The sequence below is a fragment of the Denticeps clupeoides genome, chromosome 5 (assembly GCF_900700375.1).
Source record: "Denticeps clupeoides chromosome 5, fDenClu1.1, whole genome shotgun sequence".
Classification (NCBI taxonomy): Eukaryota; Metazoa; Chordata; class Actinopteri; order Clupeiformes; family Denticipitidae; genus Denticeps; species Denticeps clupeoides.
The window spans coordinates 26,692,484-26,713,320 of NC_041711.1; the positions used below are offsets into that span (position 1 = coordinate 26,692,484).

At 39.5% G+C, this 20,837-nt stretch overlaps 1 protein-coding gene across 5 annotated transcripts in view; it reads left to right on the plus strand.

The window, feature by feature from the left end:
* oxr1a (oxidation resistance 1a) overlaps positions 1-20,837 on the plus strand; it is a 99,666-nt gene that overhangs the window by 13,170 nt on the left and 65,659 nt on the right. For 4 of the 5 annotated variants that reach the window (XM_028978915.1, XM_028978919.1, XM_028978916.1 and 1 more), the window contains exon 1: positions 13,027-13,150. The exons of the other annotated variant lie outside the window; for it this stretch is intronic. In XM_028978915.1, the coding sequence (XP_028834748.1) occupies positions 13,125-13,150 (26 nt within the window). In that variant the 5' untranslated portion in view covers positions 13,027-13,124. Of the gene's footprint in view, positions 1-13,026; positions 13,151-20,837 lie in introns of those variants that run through there. 5 annotated transcript variants of the gene reach the window in all.

The window sequence follows — 20,837 nt, forward strand, 5'->3', positions numbered from 1 at the left end:
GTGCCAATTTCATGAACTACCCTTGTATATTTTAGGGGTGCAGAGTGGTGCTGAGGCCTTGTGTGTACAGAGTTTGCCTAGTCTCCCCAGGCTTCCACTGTGTGCATGCGTATTTTGGACCCGTTTGTGTTTTAAATGAGGTGACTGATTTGGCATTTAATTGCTTGCCATAAAGGAGAATAGTACCCTACAATAGTGCCCAGCCCCCACCATAAAGAGAATGATATTTTTCTTCATTCAGCTTCACGCAGACATCGCTGCAAATTTTAGTCTTTGGTTGTGGCCCACATTGTGTGCACTATTTACATAATATATTTTCCTTTTTCTTTCTTATACTGTTATCTCACAGATGTTCTGGCTTGTTGGAGTTACTGGCAGCCGGAATAGGAAGCAGCCCGACAACTGCCAGCTCTGCTTTTGCCTTTTGTGAAATCTCAGTAGTGTGGAATCAAGCTGTCAGGCTCCTGAATGTAATTGCCAGGAGCGGGGGCAGTAATGAAATTACCGCAATATGAGTCATTAGTGGTGAAGTAAAAGGAGTTTAATGGGGTTTTGATATGAGTCTGTCCCATGCTTGAGACACACTTGACAGACTCTATGAGTTGATAAGGGGAACTATAGCAACATTATGATGAAACATGTACCTAACTCAGCTTTTCTTGTTAACATTGGTCAGAAAAAAACATAATTTGGAATAAACATTCAGAACTAGTTTTCAGTGCACTTTTATATATATATATATATATCAGGGTGGCTTGATGTATCTCTTTCGATGCATGTGAAAGTGAAATGCCTTATCATAAAAATGATCAAATTACATGATCTGTGATTCAGGTCTCAACTCTAGCTTGAATTGACGAATTGATCAGTTCTTAACTATAGACTCCACTACAGGAACAATGACATAATAACATCACAGCTTACAACAACTAATGTTCATAATGCAGTTTACCAATCTTCTTGTTTGTGATTGTGACCTTCATCATTTATATAACCATTCAAATACTTGTCTTTTGTGGGAATACACTAGATTTTGCTTTCTAAATTCATATGAAAAGTTTAGTACTTTCTTAGTTATTTATGCTGGAGTTCAGTTTAACCCCTTGAAGAGTTGAACTGATCTAATCGGGATGAAGAGAGTGGTGCTGTTCCCAACGACCTTGACAATCTGCTCTGCTGAACTGTTTATTGATTTAATGTCAAAGGCCATTTTTTAATTAAATGTCTTCAGTCTGCCTGTTGCTTATTTTGTTTTTTACATATTATGTCAATTTGAGTTTAAAGGGTAAAGCACACACTATGAGTACCATTTATAAAGGGGCTGATGACTTTGGGGTCTTGGTTGATTTATGTTAAACGTTATTTTAGCTCTGTGAGGAACTCTGTACCGCATATGTTACATAAATTCATGTATTTCAAGGGCAGCGAATTCCATGACAAGCACTTATTATAATGAGAGACAGCCTAAGCCAGAAGTCTGAATTTGTTTCTTATATATACTGCTTACATGAGCATGAAAAACAGAAGAATGGAAAATGAAACATTATACTAGACTTTTATGTACAACATGGTCTGTATGGCTATACAGGTGATTCTGTTCATGATCAAAATGCAATGGCATTAATGTGCTGCTTGATAATTTAAGGTACAATCTATAGTCAAGAATGGAAATGGGGAGAGTTACAGAGATCAAAGGAGGTTCTCGCAGAATGATGTGACTGTCCTGCTGTTGTGCCCCCCCCCTCAGGGTGCTGTCGGTTGGAGTGGGGCTGCTTGTGAATATTGAGTGCTTATGACTGCAGTGAGAAAATGGAACGTTCTGGAATAGGACCACACTGCTCTTGTAGTTTATACATTCATTTATACATCTAGCCTGTGGGTGATCACAGATAAGCGCTGGTTCACGATCATTTCACAGATATTTGATAGATATCGATAAGAGAAAGCCCCTCCTGAAAAGCAGCCCTTCTGCCTCCCATGGCAGTCTGGGTCCAGCACCATATTGATTGACAGAGGACCAAGGCTTCCCCACCTCTTCATTGATTCCCAAGACTATAAATGGACTTCTGTTCTGTATGCTTGAAAGCAATAAACAGAGAGGGAACAGATCAATGTTCAATATTTTTTTGGCTCAGAGCAACATTGCTCCTTCATCTCATATAAGTAGTCTTTATGCCAGGTTGAAACCAGGCAGATTTCAAGGTTAAGAACCTTGAAATCTTTCTTTTTTTGTGTGTGTGTGTGTATGTGTGTGTTTATGCAGAATTTTGAAAAACCGCCATAAATAAAGGTCTTCTATTATTTTTCTCCCGCTCTATTTATATTTTCCCTCTCTGTGCAACAAAGTCATTATAATAATAGGCGAGTCAGTTATTGTCAACAGTAGGGTTATGGTTGGCAAGACCAAGTAACTTTAAACTGGAATAGTGCAGCGGGTTGACTGTAGCCATGACTACGGCACTGCTAACTATGCTCCTGCTTGGTGCAGCTCCTTTTTTGATGTGGTTTTATTGCAGTGTATTAAAAAGAAATCTGTGTAAAAGGGGTCAGTGAATCTCATGGCCGAGGAAGAACGTGATAAAGTATAATGCAGCTTCTGAATGACCAGATCACGTGTTCAGACTTAAGGCAGAAGCATTGAAGTCTTGAGTTTGAGTGAGGAGGCCTCTATTCTGACCTACATTAAAATTGCAGAGGCCAAATTGCCTCAAAGTGCTGAGAATTTAAAAGCTCTGGAGAGCTGAGGGGAAAGTGTGAGGCTTCATGCAGCACTACCAGTTACTGTACAGATATTTATTTAAAATACATTGTTGCTTGAGTCTGTCTCACTAGCAGGTGCAATGCTAACTGACAGAATGTATTTGTGTTCATGTGTGTGTGCTTGTTAGATCTAACATATATGAATTTACATTTACATTTACATTTACAGCATTTATCAGACGCCCTTATCCAGAGCGACTTACAATCAGTATTTACAGGGACAGTCCCCCTGGAGCAACTTAGGGTTAAGTGTCTTGCTCAGGGACACAATGGTAGTAAGTGGGATTCGAACCCGGGTCTTCTGGTTCATAGGCGAGTGTGTTACCCACTAGGCTACTACCACCTGAATTGATCCCTGTGGTCTATGTAATTGACCATAGGAAAAAATGTTATCAGGCAAATACAAGCCATCGATTAAATCGGTAAAAATCGACAACGAATTTCATAATCGATGCATTGTGTCGCACAACGCGGAGACAGTTGATTATTAAAAAAAATTTAAGTTGAGTGCGGAGTGGAGCGAACATACTCTCTCCTGCACTTATGCTAGCAACGTTTGGCGCCTCATAGACAGGGTGGAGCAAAAAAAAAAAAAAAAACATGCAGGTAGAGGAAAGATTCAGCATGTGCTGGAGTGTTTCACAATGACAATCACTTCACATCTAACCTCAGCATCCATGCCACATCAACACCATCTGAGCAAAAGTGTGTGGGTCTGCGAGTGTGTGCGTCTGCAGTGTAGTGTAGAGAACAAATTCTCACATTCTGGCAGCTCAGGTGGCACTTTATTTCAAAAGTTTATATATTTGGCAGATGTAAAGCATACATGTGTATGTTTTTTTTGTGTTAGTCCATTTTAATTTTATTTTATTATTATAAATGCTCAAGGAGCAACATTTTTGTGCATTTTTAAATTTGGAAATTAATGCTTTTCTTTCTTTTTTTATCTGATTAATCGATTAATAAAAACAAATACATAATCAACAGATTAATCGATTATTAAAATAATCGTTAGTAGCTGCCCTACTCACTTCTCATAACTATGTAGTCCTGTCATGACACCAAGGAAGGGTAGGCCCAGGCTAAAAACTAGTTTATTGAGTTAAAATTGCACTGATGTAAACATTTTACTTTGTGTTAAAAAAGACAGCACAAGATAAAAAAGATTGTCTTGAGCATGTTAAAATAGGATTGTTCAAAATGTTTTATTTTATCTTATATAATTGCAATGTGCGATATGGCCTCTCAAGCCTGTGGGGCTAAATCACATATAGGCTTTTGACAGTAGCCCACTACACTGTAATGCAGCCTAGCAAACCAATTTAATGCTTCTGCATTTAGAGCTCCGTGTTTACAAGAGTACTTTTCTCCATTTCAGATTTCAAAGTCTAATGCTTAGAGTGTTTCTGATTTATTTTCTTACATCCTTTCTGAAAAAGTAGTAAAAATACATTAATATCCAGAGCTCCTTCCAAAAATGTTCTTATTTTACTGGAGTATCCACGGTCTTGTTTATGGCTGCTTTTTGTTTTTTTGTGTGAGTCTCTACTAGCATGTAACAATATGCAAATTTCTGTGGTCTCCACTTGCTGTCACATGACCCTCCTGACCTCTGGCTAATCTGGGTTATTGGCTGTGACAGGAAGTGTTCAAACTGGGCAGGAATGCAGGCAATGTGCTAATGCATCTCAGCGAGACATTATCGAGATGGCAGTCTCATTAAATTATGCTCAAACGAACTGGTAAAACGAACTTTATTGCACAAGTACAAATCATGCTGCAGTTACTAAGTTGCTAGGCTGACTTCCAAAAGCCCTTCACAGCATTGTATTAAGATGTCCTTGGAAGAGGCCATGATTTGGTTTTATCCTGTAGAGGGGAGCACAGGAGTAGGAGGTGTCAGTAAGGCAGCACGGCGAAGGGCAGAGGGGAGTCAAGCGTCGGAAATCTTGGCGTCGCATCAAGGCTCAGAGCCCTGCATGGAGCTGGCAGGTCTCTTGTTCTCACCCTGGGTAACATGGCAGGAGACGGGCATGGCAAAGATAGAGGATGAGCACGACTGTCTGGCTAATTCTCCTACTTTTAGTGTCACCATCTGAACGAGTAAAAAGACCATGCAACACAAGATTTATTCTCTTGTAAGATATTCTCAGGATATCTTGTTGATGTTAGAAAGGATTTGGCACTAATTACAAAATAATACTCAAATATCTGCAAATAATTTTCTGTTTCATTCTTTTTTCTAAAACATTAAGCTTATTTTAACCAATTCTGCTTTTCAGTTACAGTCAGGTGTTATTAACCATGTACATTGACAAAGTATGAGAAAAAAAAAGTGATACGGGTTCTGTATCAAAAGTTGACTGATGATTCATTTCTTTATCCAGGCAGATATTTGCAACAATCAGGATGTAGGATGGTTGGTTTGTGCTCATGTAAAGTTCACTGTCTGTTGTCAGAAGGGAATACAAGTGTTGTTCTTCATTAAACAGAATAAAAGAATATACATAATATATGCATGCCATACTCATATCATGTTAACAGAGCACTTACACTGAGTGAGGATTTAGTGTCCCTAGAAAATAATTCAAAACAAAGTCTGAATCAAAATGTCTACACTCTGTTGCCATGAGTGCAACACAGTGGCTGGGCCATTTGTGTTGTAGAAACACAGTGTCTGGACTGTAAAATTGCCTGGGTGGTGTCACAATGGCTACATAGAGTTTTTCAATTAACAGGGTTGCGCGATCCCACTGTGTGAAAAATGCTGAGGAGGAACGGGTGCAGCCTTAACCTACATAGCAAGAAGCTCAAATATGCTCTTGAAAATGAAAATGAGCCATAATGCAGGCTTCATGTGTGATAGACATTTTCAGTAAGATAATCATCTTAGAAAAAAAAAGTTATGGTTCAGAAAGTAAATACCTGCATCTGAATTTGGTTGGCTCTCTGTTGATTTTTTGGTGTAAAATTTCCTTGCGATTTTATTATATTTATCAGCTAAAATGTAATTTTATGTAAGAAAGCACTAATGTAGGACCTGACTGATTATAAACATGCATAAAGGTTGTTGGGGGACTTTTTTGCAATATATTGTCTGTTTTATTTCATAATTGATTAAACACAGCCTAACTGAATGAAGTGTATGTATTATGGGATGTGTTTTTGATGTTTTTATCTATCTGCATATCTATCTGATTTGTTAGTGGACATGGTTGCATGATCATTTAAGTGTTAATCATTTTTATTATGAGGACATACACTGGAGATAGGAGGGAAAATGTGTTTTTTTTTTATTTAAATGTTGTGTTTTTACCAGTACCTTAAATATAAAATTATGCCAGTCAACAATTGATATGTATCAGAATTTACGCCTCTCGTGTTGTAGTTACTACTAAGCAGAAAAAAATTACCTTTTTGATTCCTGTTCTGTGTAGTAGGCCTTTCTGTGTCTGCTCAGAGACTCCTCCCATGATTGCAGACAACTGGGGCAATTGAAATATTTATTTTTTAATGCCCTCTTTCGCTCTCTGTCCTCCTTCAGGTTTCATACCGTCTTGAGCTCTCAATCTTCCATGCTCGTCAATGTTAATGATCCATTTTACTAATATGGCCCGTTCTGGGCCCCTCTACAAGGCCTTTAGAGGAACTGACAGACATGCTGAAAAATTCATGAATTCCATTTCAGGGGTGTAATTGCCTGTGGCCAGGAGCAAGGTAAGCACAGGATTAAACTGTCTGTGTTGTGATAATATTTTACAAATAAAGATGATTTCCTGCGTGTACACCGATCCATTATGGGACAAATGGGGTGTCTCCAGCAGTCTCTTTTGACAGCTAACAAAGGGTAAAACAGCATCTGGAGGTGGGTGGACATTGTCAGTTATAAATACCTAACCTGATGATGAAATATGATTTGATTGTGGTCAGTAACCCCCTCTAAACAATTTTCAATAGAAACCCTAACTCTTTCATATTGCATGAACATTTTTATGTAACAGCAGATTGAAGAAATTAACTGAATGTGCTCCATTTGACTCCCTTCACTTTCACCATAGGGTTTGTTGTAAACAAAATGATGACACATCCCTATTGTGCACCAAACATTGACATTCATTTAAAGCATATGTCTTTGTTTCTGCATTATGCAGCAAACATATTCATCCGTTGCTGACAATAACAGTCATTAAGGTGATTATCAGCAGATGAAGGGTGCTGTAGGAGGATGTGTTGAATGGCTTGTGCTTTCATTACATGCTTACCCTGAGTGAGAGCCAGGAGTGGCGCTGTGATATCACTGAACCCACAAAAGCAGTAGAGATGGTGCACTTGCGGTGAACACAGACAGTCTGGTGGACCCTCACCGGTGTCTGCTCTTGATCTGAGGTGACATATGACAACTACAGGCACATCTGGCCTTCCCTGTTCTGACAGACCTGGTTTAGAGACTTGCCTATGAGCAAAAAGCAACTTATTTTTAGACAAGACACAAAGATCATATTCCCAAAGTGTGTATGTAGACAGAAATCAAGTAACCAAGTAGAGGAACATTTTTTGTGTTCTTCAGTGTTCTTCAGGAACGTCTGCAGTAGTCTGTACATGTAGGACACCTGAACAGGCCATGCAGAATGGCATGTCAGAATGATGCAGTCTGCTGAAAAGCATAAAGTCATTGAAAATGTGTTATGTTTCCTTTTTTCACAGAAAAGTTGAGGGACTTATTAAATAATAAAAAGTGGCATCGTTTTTCTTTTTCTGAGCAGAACACAAAGCCAAAATTGCATAGTCACTTATAATCTTGTAAGAAGTACTAATATTGAAGCCAAAAAAAGTCCTGAGCTAATTACCATTCCCTTTGACTAGAAGCCAAAACCACCCATTTTATCAGTCCAGTGGTGAATACTACAGACTCAAGCTCATTTGCATAATTCTGTTAGTATAAATGCGGGAGCCAGGGGAAAGCTGTTCACCCAAGCCTGTTATCAGTAGATGCATCTGACATTTTAAACTAATGTACAGTGGAGTCATTGACATTGCATAACAGCCACTGTTGGGCTCAAGGGCCTCCGGACACAGTGGACTGTAATTATCATGAAAGGTCATTAAATGTATCAGAATACAGCACATCCAGGCCAATGCATAAATAATTTGCCAAACAAAGCTCCAGGGGTGAGCACATTTTCTTTCGTCTGTGTGATTAGTTGTGATGCACTTCTGGGTCTCAGAGCAGGAACTGCTTTGAAGTGGATTTGTCTCTGGTTCACTAACAAATAGAGGTTCAAGTGCACATGATTGTCCATTGAACATATGTCAATTCTGATTCACTTAAATATTTAAGTTCACTTAAATATTGTTTCTGTCTAGTGCTGAAACTCGTTTACATCCACGTCCACAAAATTGTCCACAATGACTGAATATAACTGAATGTAATGGAGTGTTTCCACTGTGATGAGAATAGAAAATTCAAGATAAAGTTAAGAAAAAATGGCTTAATACATGCATAAATGCTATTCAAGAAATATTTGGTCCGAGTGCAATAAAATCTATAACATTTTAGAAGAGGAGATGCACCTTTTTGCACCACTTTGGGCACCCTTTGAAGTGGTTTCTGAAGACTTTGTCCTACAGTTATCCAATGACACCAAATAAACTGGAAAAAAAACATCTAGGCTTAAAATATTTAGGCAGTAGCATGTACTACCACCTACATTACAAACAGTTCTTGGAATTAATATTTAAAAAATGTACGGTACATTTTTTTTAATATATATTTTTGCACCTGTTTGAACCCATAGAACTGTAGACCTACACAAGGCTGGGAGGGGCTACAGGACAATAGCCAAACATCTCAGTGAGAAACAACAACTGTTGGCACAATTGTTAGAAAGGGACTATGAATGTTAGCCTCCCTCGGACTGGGGATTCATGCAAGATTTCAATGATCATAAGAACGTTGAGGGATCAGCCTAGAACTACATTGGAGGACCTGGACAATGTCATGAAAGGAGGTGGGACCACAGCCTCAAAGTTTACTATTAGTAAAATCCTTGAACCTCCAAACTTTTTTTATTCTATGTTTTAAAGTTGAGGTGTACTGATGATTAAAATTATACATCTGTACATTCTTTGGGAAGTGGGAAAACCTGAAAATTCAGCACTGTATTAAATACTTATTTTCCTCACTGTATACGTGATTTGGAATCATTTCAGTATACAGAATGAATGATACAGTGGCCTTACATTAAGAATAAAAGCAAACTATTTCTGATGCACATTCAGTTCTGTTCAAGTAAGACGGGAGCAGGCTGTCCTCACATTTGCATGATCCCTAGAGCTATCAAAAGGCCTTCCATATGGTTCCACACAAACACTGATTTCATTCCTCTCTCAGCTCCCTCGGTTCAACTAATAAGAATGTAGTGTTGTTAGATGCATGTTGCAATCAGCGGATGTCTTCCTAAGCAGATAAATTGGACCTTAATCATGTTAATGAAGGTACGTGGCTTTTATCTTCTTGCACTACCTAGAAGGCTAGTCACTGCAGTCATGATACAGCCAGCAAAGAATTTGACAAGGATGTGAATACTGCAGAATTGAAACCATGGTAGTGGCAGAAGGTGTGCTTCATAGACTTGTGTCTTCTGCGGGCACCTTTACTCTGATAGAAACTCAACCAAACCAATTAATCTCTATTTTCATTTATCTCATACAAAATTAGGCATAGAGATAAGACCCAGAGGAAGTATTATATGTTTTATCTCAGAGAAAGAAAGAGAAACATTAAGCCTGATATGGTTACTAAAACATCAACAGGTCCAATGCAAAATCTGTGGCAACTCCATTAAACATAACAGTTCATAACATGTTCGTAACATGTTGTGTTAGTATGGAAAGAGTCCATACAAGGACCCGACGTGTATCGCATATTTTGTTTTTAAAGCCTCATGCAGGGATATTTAATTAACTTCTGAAATGAAGGGCGATGTTTACTAAACCAGTTTATCAGGTCAGAACACTGTTACACAGACATATCTTCACAGAAAGGTCATTTCTGTCAGTGTGAGTAGTTATTTATTTATTTGTTGTTTATATGAAGGGAGGTGTGTGAACTTGTGACAGCATTAATTTATTTATATATAATATTTTATTTAATTTTATTGAATTTTTATTTAAAATGTATTTAATTTTTTATTTAATTTCATTTAAATTGATTATATATATATATATACACACACACACACACACACACACACACACACACACATATATATATATATATAAAAACACTGCATCAGGAGCAGCAGTCTGTCTAACACTGGCTGTGAGAATGCAATCAACTCGTGCTGAGAGCTTCAAAGGAGATATAAACCAGGGGGGTCACTGCAAAGTCAGAGCAAACTGCTTTATAGATGGAATCAGAATAGTTCCGTCCAGCTGGTGGAGTTGCATGTGCCATATGTTTCACTCGTCCAGCATACATGGAAAAAAAAAATCTCTGCTGCATGGCATGCTCCTCGCTTCTCTCTTAGTGCTGGAAAGCGCTAAAGAGTGGAGTGTGGGCGGTGGCTGCTAGTGGAGATGTGGGGTGGGAAATGAAGTTCTGTCTATCTTGGGGGGGGGGGGGGGGTTGAGACCCACATGCTTCATACATAATTACTAGTAACATGGATTTGTTATGTCAGAGTCTGGACACCAACATTTTAAAACCAGATAGTTTTATGTGAATATACTGTGTATGGAACAGGAAATAATCCATGGGCCTTGCTGGGGTGCAGCATGTAGCAACATGGCCTCACACTCACATAAACGTCAACCTTGTGTGTGTGACGTTTGCATGCTCTTCCCATGTTGATACTGGTTTCCTCCAGGTTCTCCAGTTTCCTCCCACTGTGCAAAGGTATGCTCACTAGAGGAATTGGTGACCCTAAATTGTCTGTAGATGTGAGTGAAATGTATCTTGTGTGCCCTGCAGTGTGTTAAACAGTTAAGGAAAGAGTGAAAGAGGAAATATTTAATCTACAAGCAAACACTTTCAACATGGAAGATTACATTAAAATATATTTCCCCCAGTGAAATGGTTAATTAGTACATGGAAAATAGCTTAACAATGACTCCATAAGCTGATTGTACACTTTTCGTAAATGTTCCCATTCTGTCAGTGTTGTGCTTTTTGAATGATGTTCATTTTTAAAATTCATTTGCTCTTGATCCAAACTCATCTTGTGCCATGTTGTTTTTGCGTCCCCTAAGCAGTTGTATGGCAGGGTGGGTTTTTTTCACCCAGCCAAGAAATATCATTATGTGCAGCCCAATATAAATAGGTGTGTCAACCTGACCATTTCATTAGTGAGAGCTTTCTGCATGAAGGCATTCTTCAAAAGCTTGGCCTGGAACAGATCAGCTGCTTTCTGTTTGGATGCACTAATATGATGGATTTCCACCAATCAGCCACAAGACTAAAACCTAAAAAAAAACATAATAGTGTTTAGTGAGACTTGAATTGATCATAATCACCCAGTGACCTCACTTCGCCTGGGGATTGTGTGTGTGTAAGGCTCTAGATTTTTTGAGGTCTCTCCTCTCTCCAGTCACTTCTCCTCTCTCCTGTGACTTGTCTTACAGTCTTGCTGCACAAGCAAGCAGACTATTGCACTGTCCAGTGAGGCCTGGTAGCTGCTTACAGCTCCTCCAGTGTAACACCCGGAAGAAGCTTCTCATTACATTTGGCTTTGAGACAAATCTCCTTAGGTTAAAGAGGCATTAGTACACTGGCTTGACCTCATGCTATAAACTTTTGCTGTTCTTTGATTGACACAGGGTATTGATTGATGTTTGCTTTGTGCACACTGAATGAGATAATATCTTATCATAATCTGTTAGAATCAACTGAAATTGATTATTAATCATGTATGATATTATGTTTATGTTATATATGGTAATTGTTAAAATATTTGACACTTCAATGTTTCTGTAGTTGCCACACATGTTTTGCAAAAACATATTTAATTGTAAAATTCACATTGTTGACCCAGTACATGATTTTATAATGACATGGCATATCTGTTTTATGAAGAAGCTAATCTTACTGATATAATACACTCCCAGTACCTTCCAACACATAGCATCATGTCAGTCAGCAGACTGTAAATTGAGTTATTGTTATTAAACCTCATTCACATTATAGGAAGTTCTTGTCCTTGTGGGTACCTGCAAAATGCACCCACAAGCTAGGTGATGTTTGTCATAACTAATCTTGCATAATTTATGTCCCATAAATAGAGTAATACAAATACAGTACTGTTAGGGTGCAGGAGGATGTGGGTCATCTTTAGCCGGGGGTAAGGAGCAGTTGCTGCCGAGAAGCAGGCTGGTCCAGCACAGGGCTCATCTCTCAGCAGCATGCTGCATTCCAGCGTTAGTCGTGGAGATTATAGTGTGTGTGTGTGTGTGTGTGTGTGTGTTTGTGTGGCGTGGTTGTGTATGTGTGTTTTGGCCTCCAGCCCCCCCTGCCTTTCGCATCACATTTTGACAGATATAACCTCCTCCACAGTGAAGTCTTGCATCAGGCTGGACTCCCTGCAGCTTTCATGCTTCAATTTGGGTGGGTGTTTGTGGACTTTAGTTTAAGAGAAATATGATCAGATTTGTTTATATATTTTTAAAGAATAAAATGCCTTCACTTACATAAGAAATGCCTCAGCATATATATAAAATGTGTAATATACATTGGACATTTTAAGAGCATTCATGATTCATCTCAGGTATGATGAATTATGTAATAATGTTAATAATGTATTATGTTTAACATTTTACAAAGATAATATTTGTGCCTTATATGCATTTCTTTTTATTTTGCTTAAGTATGCTGTGTGAATTGGATGGAGAAATTAAATTATTATTACTGCAAGAAATTAAATAATTATTTTGTAATCACAGTCCAGTCTAGGTGCATACATAGTAATGTAATGCAGTGACAATGTTGTGAACATTATGTAATGTATAAGATACCAAACAAGACTTGGCTCACAGTTCAGGCATTTCAGGCCAAAAGTAAGAGACAAATACAGGCCAAGGGACCAGGAGAAAGTGGCCAAATGGCACCAAGGCACCATCAGGGTGTAAAACTAAGTCACGTCTGCCTTGGATGTGCCAAAGTCATTTGATCCATCGCTTCATCCTGTGCATGCTTGTTTTGTTCAAGGTTTCTCTCCCTGTCCCTCCCTCTTGCGGGTTTATGCTGGGTAAATACATTAGCCCAGTGGCCCTATGGCTTCAGGACAGTCACATGGTGTGGTTTTCGCTTCAGCTTAATTTAACCACTAGTGGTGATCGTTGCCATTAGTGTCCCTGCATTCACCGGGTCAATGGAACCTGTATGGCAGACACCACGGTATGTACTCACTTTTGTTTTTGTTTGCTGTTCTGTTCTGTTATTAATCTGTATTCTCAAGGAGAATTTGGAACCTTCAGAGGAAAACTTTGAAATAGTTTTTATGGTTTGGTAGAATTTTAATAGATTATATTAGTTTCAGGAAGATACATTTTTTCATCTTTAGTTCACAGTTCTGACTGAAACAGTTCTTACCATTTTAGCATTCTGCTTCTGGCATTGGTTGTCCTATGAGGAGTCTCTTCTGTCTGACTTCCCTCTGAGCACCCAGAGAGATCTGTTGAGAGATGCTGCTCCAAAATGAGCACTTCAGCACAAGCATTTAATCTGCTCCATGGTTAACTTAATCCCACTTGATCAGAAAAAGTGGATTTGGCTGTTACAGGGCAACCCCCAGTGTCCCAGATATGCAGTCTAATTACATCTGCTTGGAGGACAAAGAAAAACTGTCCCATTGAAAAAAAGCCTCGTCAGCACTTTAGTAGAGGTCATGATTTTGTTTTCTCCATGTATTCTACCCAGGGTTGAATTGATAAAAAAATAACATCCTTGTAACTGTCTACCCGAAAGAGAATTACGATGGCTGTGTTTTACAGTAATTGTGCTGGGACGTTCTATGGCACAACTCGGAATCTCTTAGTGGTGCTGAAGTAACTGAAATGCATGGTCTCCAGTGACATTGCTTCCATGAAATGTTGTGATAGCATTGTGGTGTGCACTATTATTCAATAAATTCTTGTTTCAAGTTAACTGCATATTAATGTGCACTTCAAGCAATGTGCGTTCGCTCATGGGAGGTAGTTGTGAATTCTAGACTTATACCACATAGCAGGTTTAGACATACAATTTTTTTGTACTTAGCATTTGAAAGCATGGTTGCATTTTTTAAGTTTAAAATATCTGTGTGTTAATTGAATTGCCCCCTATTTAGCACTCCATAGTGTCTGAGCAGTTGAGCAGGAGTAACAGTGAATGCGAATTATTTTTGTCTCTTTTCACATCTGTTTAAAGTGGAAATTAAAAAGTGGGTCTTTAACACTGCATGCTTTGCCTGCTGCATTTGTGCTCTGCTAAGTGCCTTGGAGATGGAGAACCATTCATTTTGATCACCCATGGAAAGCCGTTTTGAAATTAAATGGTATCAAAAGCCTCAAATGCAGATCTGAGCTGAACTGTTTGAAGGAATTAAATGATAAAATTGCAGTTCTGGGAACTTTTCCCCTCTCCCATTGATGTGCTTGGCACTTCTAATAGAAGCTAAATATAGCTGAGAAAAAGTAGGCAAAACTCTAAGTTCTGGTGGCAAAGCTGCTAGTCACACTTTACGTAATCTCCACGCTCTGCCTCTACAGTTTATAGTCATGTTTTTGATTGCATTTAAAGTTGGTTAATAATCTATTAAACAATGTTTTTTTGCATTACTTTCTCCTGTCAGATAGCTGTCAGCCAGTGTGGATAATGCATATTTGGTGAAAAAAGCACAAAAGCAAATAATTCAATATCATCTGCTTGTCATAGTTTCCGGTGCTTCTGTTCATGGATCATTAATCACGATATGGATTCTCTTTCAAATTAAACGATTATATCTACTTGTTTACAGAATGTCTGCATAATAAAATACACATTGCTTACAAATAATAAATCATAATTGAATTGTAATGTGCCCCTTTGTGGTTATGCAATTCAAAGTGATTGAATTGCATAACCGTTTTGCAGATTACCAAAATAATAACATGACCTATGGTCAACCAAAAGTCATCCACATTTCTTTCCTGCTGCACTGGTGCTTGCAGCCATCTTTACAGTAAGTTTCAAAAAAGAGGCTAAACGTCTTAACCAGAAACTGTTGTGGTTTTGTCTTTAGATTACAGGTTGATCCTTTGTTGGGTATTTGTGTGTTTGTTACAGTCGTGCCTGCGTGCACATGTGTCTGTCAGTGTTACTGGTGTCTGGGGTGAGACGCGGGCTGACTGATGTGTGGTCGCAGCGCGCCGATGCAGAAACTCCGCCGGGGGAGAGCAGCAAGATGTACGTCTGTACGTCGTAGACATCTCCTCCCAGCTGGGCCTCAGCTGAGCAGGTCAAGCCAGGAGGTAGCGCCTGCAGAGCAAGGACGAGCAATGTCAGCACACAGCAGTGCTCCAACACCTGCTGCTCAGGCTTCTGATCCTCACAACAATTAATATGGCTCTTTAAATCCACAGGATATCAAAAGCATTTTACAGAACCTTTAGGATAAACCCCATAGCAATCATAACCTCCCAGAGAAGGAAGGAAAAAAAAAACAGTTTTCATGATGGATTAATTCTATGGATTAATACATTAATTGATGTGCATATTTACATGAAGCTTAAGCTTCTGAAAAAGAAAGCATGTCAGATGTCGCCTAGCTGGATATGAAAAATGTCCGCTTCCCCTGAAGATCATAACTCCTGACTGATGCGCTAGACACTCATAGCCATTCGAGTGTGCACGTAGGAAGGGGATCAAGACGACTTATCCCTTTGGCAGGTCACCTGCAATCCTGTCTGTTCACCGCAGGCTTAGACAGTTCTAAATGGCGTTTTTCCAGCATCCACAATACAGCTTGAGTGATTTTCACTGATGCCAAATGCAATAAGCTGTAGGCTAACTTCAGGGTGACCTTAATTAGCATTTAGCGTTCAAGGTGCTTGTAGGACTAGTAGGTGTGATGTTGGATTTATCTTGCTTTCAGTCTATGCTTTTGTACTTTGGGTGGAGTTGGGATATAGCATCATAAAAACACATTTTCAGGGAAACAAGAACCTTGTCATGCAATTGGAGTCAATGATGAGAGGTGAAAAGCATGTTACAGTGTGTGAAAGACACTCTTCAGTCATCATAATAATAGGGCTTTCCTGAAATCATTACTTTTTTGAGAATTACAAGCCTTTATTCAGGAGGTTCATTTCATTTCGGTTGCATGAAAAAGTGGTTCTGTGCCCAGATGTTGCGAATAAAGATTTTTGGAATACTGGATGAAATTGTGGATTTTTTGGAATTTTTGTCTATATATGAAAAGCCTCAAAAAACGTTTACATTGTGCTGCTGTTTTCACAAGATTAGTGATTTTTTTTTCGTTTGTTGGAGACCACCTGCAGTTTACAGATAGGAGCACAGTCATCCTGAAAGGCTGAGCACTCACAGCAGAACCGTTCAAGCAACAGAGCACTAGAAAGGCTTATTGATTCATGTCAACTTGTTCATTTTTTTTTATCCCATCCATTCAACATGCAGTCGAAGGGGTGGGAGTGATGACAAATTCGCCTGTGAATCAGCCATCTTTTCAGGGAGCGCATCCGCTTTACACTGTAACAAAGCTGCCATTTGTTGTAATCTTAAGCTTTCAGACGTTTCTTTGTTTCCTTTTCTACCCTTTCTTTCAGTTTTTCTTCGTCTTCTCACTTTGGATGATTACAGATTTCTCGCTAGATGACACCTTTTAGATAAGATTTGAAAACTGGAGGCAATTGAATCTCAGACCATGAGGTTTGAATCTCAATGTGTTCATATCATTGTTTAGCTTTACTTTGCTTCCTTAATTAATTGATAAAGTAATTCATTCATTAATTTATTAATTAATATCCTTACTCTCCTGGTAGCACCTTATGGTTAGGATGGATTTATTAGAGCTTGGTTTCAGGAATCAAACAGATGTCCCACACTGGCATCAACGTGACCAGAATTTAAAGCCCCCTTTGCTTTTGGCCCTACTTGGTTAAAGATTAGTGCTCCACTGGGCTTTGAAGAAAGAGAATTTTCAACTCATGAAAATCTTCCTTTCACTGTCTTGTGGTTTCATTATATCATGGTTTTGAACATTCATTTACATTTACAGCATTTGGCAGACACTTATCCGGAGTGACTTTTAAAAATACACACACAGTACCTGTGTTCATTAGCCATCGCAGAAAACTTAATGTGTGGGGCTTTTCCCAGAGATGGTGGATATGTGTCCACTTTAGGGTCATTGTAGCCTAGTGGGTACTACATTTGCCTACGGACCAGAAGATCACAAAGTCACAGGTTCAAACCCCACTTACTACAATTATGTCCCAGAGCTAGACACTTAAATCTCCAGGGGGACTGTCCCTGTAACTACTGATTCTAAGTCTCTCTCGATAAAGGCGTCTGATAAATACTGTAGTTTGGACACACCTTCTCATTCATTGGGCAGTGGTGGCCTAGTGGTTAAGGAAGCAGTCCCGTAATCAGGTTGCCGGTTCGAATCCCGATCCGCCAAGGTGCCACTGAGGTGCCACTGAGCAAAGCACCGTCCCCACATGCTGTTCCCCAGGCGCCTGTCATGGCTGCCCACTGCTCACTCAGGGTGATGGGTTAAAAATGTTTTTTTTTCAATGTGTTTTCTTTATTTTCATGACCATTTACATTGGTAGATTCTTACTGAAGGCATCAAACCTATGAATGAACACGTGGAGTTGTGTACTTAACAAAAAAAGGTGAAATAACTGAAAACATGTTTTATATTCCAGTTTCTTCAAAATAGCCACTCTTGCTCTGATTACTGCTTTGCACACTCTTGGCATTCTCTTGATGAGCTTCAAGAGGTCGTCACCTGAAATGGTTTTCCAACAGTCTTGAAGGAGTTCCCAGAGGTGTTTAGCACTTGTTGGCCCCTTTGCCTTCACTCTGCGGTCCAGCTCACCCCAAACCATCTCGATTGGGTTCAGGTCCGGTGACTGTGGAGGCCAGGTCTCCACTTTTTGTTAAGTACATAACTCCACATGTGTTCATTCATTGTTTTGATGCCTTCAGTGAGAATCTACCAATGTAAATGGTCATGAAAATAAAGAAAACACATTGAATAAGAAGGTGTGTCCAAACTTTTGGCCTGTACATTTTAAGTTTCTGTACATATTAGTTTGGGTCTGTGTGTCATGTCACAGGGGGTGAAGGAGGCGCAAACGCACGATATGTGAAAATGGCCAGTTTAATAAACGAAAAGAAAATGGTGTGATGGCCAAAACATACAGCCAGAAAGAAACAGAAAAGCAGCATACCAACACCACTGCAGGAACGGGGAGTGAGGGAGAAAACCATGCAAAACAAGCAGAAGGTGGGCGTGATTAGAACCCTTGTGTACATTTGGCCAGACCAAGGCTGCCTTTGCATCACACTGTGTAAAGTATGACCTGTTTTTTGTGAATTCTTTAACTACAGATCACAAATATCCAATCATCAAAAATTTATAGATTAAAATTCAAATAACTTAATCATTTTACAAATATGCAAATTATAATTTTATTTTAATGCTTTTTTGGTGTTTGGTGAGACTTGGTTGAACTGAAACAAATAATGGAGTAGAAACAGAAAGGCAGATTTTTTTTTCCAGAGATGAAAGTATACATAGAAAAAATCCTTCCCTTTGGTCTGTTTGCAAAGTGTATATAAATTAAACAGGCTGCCTTTTTAATGGTTCTTGATTTATTTCTGATATTTTGAATAGAGGGACTATGTAAGAACATCAGAATGTTTACAATTAATAATAAGGACTGACTCATAACTTGGCAGAGAACAGTCCTCTGTTCCCGTGTCCTTCTCCCGCTGTCACTCTGAATTTCATCCGCCATTCGTGACAAGTGTGTTCTCATGTTCTTTCCTTCGTCCTCCCCCTCCAAGATGAAGCACGCCTGCCTCCGTCCAAGATTGCACAATGTCATGCCAACGGAGCCTGTATCCACAGAGTGGCAGCTGGTAACTGTGGCTCTGCCATTCCAGCACCAGCCCATCAAGCCAGTGGTGTGGGAATTAAGTAAAGAGTGATGGAAGCAGAAATGTGCCATTCACTCCAGAACATATCCAGAATCATTCGAAGTAGACTGGGATCACAGTGGAAAAGGAAGAATAGATGATTAGGTCTATCTGAACTTGAGAAGTGAGTGGCTGGGAGCGTGACATCTCAAATTAAATATCACTTCCCATCATATCCCATCAAAGTGGTCAGTGGTCACAACGCAAAGTGACAAGTATCTGCAAGCTACCTGGGAATATTAAACATTATGAAGTGTGTTACAATCACCTTAATATTGGTTATGGTTTTGGCTCTGGTGTGCCCCATTCAGTCTTCTTGGTTTTTCCTGTGTTATGTGACACATGCTTCCTCTCAACTAATATGGATTTAATTAACAGGTGGGATAGGCTGCTACACTCAAGGATTTTGTTGTCTGCCCTAGAGATTGGGTGCTGAGAACGAACATATACCCAACAAAAGCCAAGTGTGTTGATGACCCACAGAAATGAGCTGTGAAATATTTAACAGCCATGGATAGAGAAACTATGCCCAGAACATGCTGGGAAAGCAATGCACCCTGCTTCATTTCAGGGACATCAGGGTGTGGAGCCTCCCAGAACATTAACCAAATGAGCATGACCTTGGCCTTCACCATGCGATCTTCACATGGGGCTTTGCAGCATTTCCTGGCTAATTCGGGCTGTTGGCTAGATGGGAGGGAATCTGCAGAGTGGCTCTGGAGGGAATTGGCTCTTTTGCTGGCTGAGATGTGATTATGCTGCGGTTTTGTTGCAAAACTGATGTGTCTGTTTCCCAAAACCACTGGATTACAATAGTGTTTAATAGTTTGTGGTCTTGTATGGCTTGAACTCCAGAAGAAGGGTCCTTGGTTATAATAAATTTGTATCCAAGGAAGAAAAAAGCTAAACTAAGAGGATTACCGAACAGTTTTTTCTCATTTAAATAAAAGAAATCTAAGGATTAATACTCAAGGCTTGATTGAAGATCGATGAAATTGATTTTAAACAGCATGGAGGTGTGGAAGAAGGCATCTGAATAATGGGTGAAAAGGCTGTGATTGAAGTGAGGAATGATTTTCTCTCCACGTTTTCTTTCACCAGAACCTGACATAGAGATCACTGGTCCTGACCCACCATGAGGTAACATTGTTAGTGTGGCATCAGATTAATAGTAGGTTTCTGAGGTTCATCGCTGTGGTTCTGCTCTCTGCAGTGCCTTAGCCATGCCTAATTCATCAAAGTGCACAGCCAATCACATTTCCTCATTCTCTATCAGTTCATCCAATGAGATGAGAGGAGATCTGGACCAAGGCTAGCAACTGAAGAGCAGCAAACTATGTGCCCAAGGACGTGGACTGAATCCCACATTGTTTGTTTGCGTGTGTATTTGAATTCGAACTCCTGCTGCTTGAGTGATGTGGGTGGGATCTAGAGACGGAGAAATATGCCCGGGAGTCACTATCCGGACACACTGTAACAGCCTGATTTGTTTTCCTCTCATGATAAGGTCTCCATTAGCAGATTTAAGGTTCTGTCTGGACGCAGCTTGAGCTGATCTTATTTTAGAAAATGAATCGCTTGTCCACACTGTTTATGGATCATCTGTGATGAATGCCACCATGTACCGCTTCTTATGCAGGTGCCCCTAAGTGTCGGATAAATCACGGAAGCCACGCTGGGGGAAAAATGTGTTGCTGTCTGGGTTTTTTCTATCCAGCAGTAAATATGGCCTCGGCTCAGTGGGGGAGCAGCTTTTTAGTTGTATTATTCTGCTTAGCTCTGTGGCTAGGATTTGGGTTAAATTGAGGTCATTGGGCTCACTTTGTATTTCTTAATAGGTTTACACCTTAGAGGAGTCAAGAAAATGGCCCACAGTCTTAAATGAGGACAGTGA